Below are 4854 nucleotides of genomic sequence, written 5' to 3'. Positions count from 1 at the left end.
TTTAGAAAGACTTAATTTATTTCTCCGGATATGTTATTTAAGAATTTATAGTCTGCACCGAAAGCTAAAATATCTTACAGAGAGTAAGTAAACAACACTCAAAGATTACATATAAACATAGCAGGGGTATTAGTCATGGTGTTGCTCCATGTGGTTGAGATGAAGAACACCTTCATGGTTCTTGTGAACCTCCACCTTGAACTTTTCCTCCTTGCCTCCTCTCTTCAACTTGAGAAGCATGTTGAACTTTGCAGCCTCACCAGTAACCTGACCATAGTTGGTTAAAGCTTTGCTAAGTTGAATTCAGAGACTAACAAGTTTCTTTACTGAAACCAATGGCGGATAATATTAAAGCTATGAATACGATCAAAGTAAAGCAAAGCCATATAGTACCTCCGCGTTAGCATGAACAACCTCCTGAAGCTCATAAGGGAACAAAGAGTTAGACCTCTGCTGAATGGTCTTGACAGCATGATCAGCAACGTGCTGCACTTCTGGATCATCCCCTGGAACTTCCCTCCAACCAGATTCATGTTCACCTGTGACCCCACAAAAGCCCAATTTTCATAAATAAAATATAATAAATCACCCTGAAGCTTTATTATCTCAAACTGATACCTTTCTTGCAGCCAAGATCGGAGGGAGTGATGGAAGAAGGGGCAGCATCAGAGGCAGGCTTGAACTCCTGCAACTCCTTGAAGTTCAACCAAGGCTTCACCCACACTTTGGCTTCGTAAAGCTTCTTCTTCCCAGCCTCGACGATCTCAAGCGTCAGATGATGCATCGTTCCCGCCACAACTTGTTCCTTCGCCTTCACCACCCTCGCAAACTCCAGCAGCGAATTCTACAATCGTCACTCAATGATCAGATCACATACTAAGCGAGACTATGACAATTTACTCTAATCGCGATTTGGATCACTAATCGAGAGAGAGAGAGAGAGAGATGAACCTCTTTCTTGTTATGCTCATCGACGGCGAAACGAGCGAGGCTCTCGACCTCGCCGCTGTTCTGATTAGCAGGTACATCGCGAACGCCGCCGAGTAAAGCCATGTCTTCGTCGTTGCAGAACCCTAAATCACTAGAGGAGACGAAGATGGAGAAGAAGATTGAGAAACAGCTTTTCATCATCTTCACTTTATATTTTGGTTCGGTGCTCTGATCTTTTTAGATATTTTCGGATATTAATCATCTGCGGTTACAGGTCGTTGGACTCTGTGTCCCCGCAGTAAATGTGCCCAATAAGTTTTTGGTTTACTTTCGGTTTAGTTTTAATTTTGGTTTACATCTAACATTTGGTTTAATAGAGTGCTTTCTCTTTAATAGTGTTCACACTTGGTTCAATGTCAATTGACTTTCGTCTTGTAACGTTTAAGAAATAGAGGCTATTGGAGTTTTAGATTGGTTTACTTCGGTCTAAACCGGTTATTGTAGCCAAAATTTTTATACTACGAGGCTTACACTTGAAATGATGCTTGGAGATAGCGACATGTTATGCGAAACTCGCTTGAACTGTTTTGAAACTTGTAAATGTAATAGAATTATATCTTGCTTTGTCCATTCCAACTCTCATAAACAAAATCCGAAAATGTAATTAGAAAGTTCAGTTTTAAGTTAGTTGAACGATCAAAACAAGATTTGTTAGTTTGGTTTATCTCATTAGAGAAAGATTAGCTTTAGGTTATTTGGTACATGCTTCAAAAAATGAGGAGTGGAGCTAAGAATAAGATACGACAAAGAGTTTTATTTAGTTTGATATTAATCCCTTATTGCTTTTGGATACAAAGCTGCATAACACTCCTTATTAAATAGCAGCGTCAAGGAAGAAGTTAACAGAAGCAAAGGACCTTTGGTTGTAACAATCAAGGTTACCTCCAGGATTAACTCCAAGAATGTTACAGTACCTCTGGTAAAATCCAATTCTATCCGCGACTCTAGCGTCTTGGCCGCGTCCACACTCTAAACCACCGTTAATAATATTCGTAATCACACCGTAACCCGGTACTCTCCCAGCGGCACGGTCAGCATCCGAAGGCTGCCACTGGCCGACGATCACGGCGTGGCACGACGGTTTTGGAGACTGAGGTGTCATCCAAAACCAAATCGCGGCTTTGAAAGCGATCACTGGATCGTTGGAGACAAGGTCAGGGTTGTTGAGTAAGTCAGATCCGATGGCTCTTCCACACTGTCCGTAGTTGTAGTTCCATGATAGCTGCATTGGTCCTCTTCCGTAGTAGCTTTTACCAGATGCGCATGGCCATTCGGCACTCGGTGAACAGTAGTTTGAAGAAGGGTTCTGCTCTTGTTTGAAACAGTATCCCCATGAATATGGTCCGTCTGGTGCTGTGGCCCACCCACCTTCAACATGCAATCGTCCATTTCATTAGTTTATTAAGTCACAAGTCTAATAGCGTAACAGATTAGACTTTTGTTAATTATAAAAAAGTCTAATCTATTAATTACGTTAAATTTATTACACTTCTTATTTTGTATTCATTACGTGTTTAATTTTAATTTGGGAAAATGTACGTTGAAAACTTATGTGTTACGTTTTGTATTATATTCCCTCCGTTTCTGAATAAGTTTCATTTTGACACTTTTCACAAAAGTAGTGCAAATATATATAAGTTGTTATTAATTACATTTTCCAGATAAATAGTATTTGAGATAAATAAAATTATTTATAAAACCAATACAATTTGCAATTAATTTTAAGATGAAAATAAGTATAATTTGTTTTGGAATTGTAAAGTGACACTTTTTTTATAACAAGAAAAAAAAAATCTAGAATGACACTTATTATGAAACAGAGGAAGTACAATTTTGATAGATTTCTATATTAAGTCATTTTGGAAAATTCTTATATTCGTAAAATTTTAAGCAAAAAAAATGGTAATTATAAAAGTAAAAATTACATTGTTTTATAATTATTTTGTTATATTTTTAATTGTTATTTTGATTTTGTTTTTCATCTAAATAAAACAATAATAATTATGTTAAAAACGAAAATAATCAATTATTACCGGTGGTCTCGTGGGAAGTCTGACCAAAGAAGGCAGCGATTTCTTTCTTCCTTGTGGCAGTGTCTCCGGTGGTGCCGAAGCCAGGGAAAGACTTAGCGGCATTGATAAAGGCATCATAAGTGTAGAAACCTCTAGCGGGACAAGCATTATCATTTCTATGTTTAAGCATGTCGTCGAACTGAGATCTTGAAATGATGCCTGAAAGATCACCGGTGGGGCCAGGAGGAGTACCACCGCACTGGCTTTGGCAGCCAGGCTGCTTACAGTAAGCTTCGGTGTCACCGCACCATCCGAACTCGCTGCAGCATAGACCGTTGGGGCAGAGAGCTCCTCCCGCTTGTCGACCACATTGCTCGGCTAAGGAAAATGATAAAAGAAATGAGAAGATGAGAAAGAGAAGTAGACAAGACTTCATTTTTGCTTTGAGTTTTATGGTATCTTTAGGCAAGTAGAGGTATTTATAGTACAACATGCAGGAGACATCAATCAATGAATGTTAAATTAAATTAAATCACATCAAATTTATATTTTCCCTAGTTAGATATATGACCGTGGAGTATGAATATGTGCAATAAATACTTAGCAAAAAAAAATGAATATGTGCAATAAACAGTACTGGTAGATTTGTGTGTTTATATTTTCCCCTTTCGTAAAAGTTGTTGCAAGAATAGTCAAGGATATATAGCGTACGTAAGTTTTTAATTATGAATGTTTTAAAAAGTAATTATGGATATGAGGCGGCCGGTTCATGATCAACTTTTCTTTTTAAAAAATTGAAATTTCGAGAATGGATCATAAGGTAACGTGTTGCATTTCCCAATTAATGTTATAGTGACTCAAGACCAAACCATACAAATGTTTAATATTCATCCATAGCATTAGAAAAATCCCCAACTACTCATCATGACTTTCTCTATTATAATGTTTTTCCAACGTACGTGTCGTGTTACAAATTATTGAAAACCAAAATGTCTCCCGAATGGTAACGGCTGATTGAGCGATACAGATAAAGTGAAATGAATACTGCGGTGCGGTTTAACCGCGATTTGTATAAGAGAAAAACTGCGGTTCATCTAAATAAACGGTTCAAAACAAAATATGAATGGTGACTATATGAATAGTATAACTGCCAGAAACATATAATATATTTATATTTTAGAAACTAACAAAATAAGTGATACTAATATAACTTTATATATATATATTTTAAAATATATTGTATTTATCTGAAATATGAAATGTAATATTATACTATTAAGATTTTATGGTCAATATTATATTTTATTAAAAAATTAGAATTGCTCTAGTTGGGATATTTAGAAAATTCAGTTCATTTGAGACTCGGTTTGGTTTAATTAAAAAAGTTAGAAACCGACTAATATCCTACATAATCTTGGATACCATTTGGTTTTGATTCGGTTATAGTTTTTTGGTTAATTCATGTTAAAAGTCAGAAAATTTGAGTTTTTACGGATTAAATATTAGATTTTTCGCATTTTTGATTAATTTTTTTAGATAATTCAGATAATTTTAAATGTTTTTAGATTAAAAAAGTATTCTGGTAATTGCTTTAGGTATTCAATTTATAAATATTATTTTAAATTATTTGATTATTTTAAAAACTAAATATTGTTAATATTTATAAATATATAAATTAAAAAAAAAATTGATATCCACTCGGTCCTTGATTTGGTTTCAGTTTGATTTCGGTTTGATTTTAGTTCTAGAGTTATAGGATCTGCAAGAATAATTGATATAATCCAAACCTGAACCGAATCTCTTTTTTGGTTCGATTCTTCGGTGATCAGATTAATGTTCCAGATAATAAAAT

The 4854-nt window shown here is 35.3% G+C and overlaps 2 protein-coding genes across 2 annotated transcripts; both read right to left on the bottom strand.

Annotated features, from left to right (window-relative positions):
• On the bottom strand, positions 1–1211 carry LOC106435413 (cysteine proteinase inhibitor 6-like). Its single transcript, XM_013876301.3, has 4 exons — positions 952–1211; positions 619–844; positions 394–539; positions 1–267 (listed from the first exon to the last, which is right to left on the bottom strand). Exons 1-4 carry the CDS (start codon positions 1129–1131, stop codon positions 130–132), a joined length of 690 nt encoding a protein of 229 aa, XP_013731755.1. The 5' UTR covers positions 1132–1211; the 3' UTR covers positions 1–129.
• A 513-nt stretch (positions 1212–1724) lies between these two features.
• Positions 1725–3470, bottom strand: LOC106435387 (endochitinase CH25). The gene is made up of 2 exons (XM_013876266.3): positions 3024–3470; positions 1725–2358 (listed from the first exon to the last, which is right to left on the bottom strand). The coding sequence occupies exons 1-2, from the start codon at positions 3436–3438 to the stop codon at positions 1805–1807; spliced, it is 969 nt and encodes a 322-aa protein (XP_013731720.1). The 5' UTR covers positions 3439–3470; the 3' UTR covers positions 1725–1804.
• Positions 3471–4854: the final 1384 nt, after the last annotated feature.

This window comes from Brassica napus, chromosome C5 (genome assembly GCF_020379485.1).
Source record: "Brassica napus cultivar Da-Ae chromosome C5, Da-Ae, whole genome shotgun sequence".
Classification (NCBI taxonomy): Eukaryota; Viridiplantae; Streptophyta; class Magnoliopsida; order Brassicales; family Brassicaceae; genus Brassica; species Brassica napus.
This window is presented reverse-complemented; position numbering and strand designations above follow the sequence as displayed.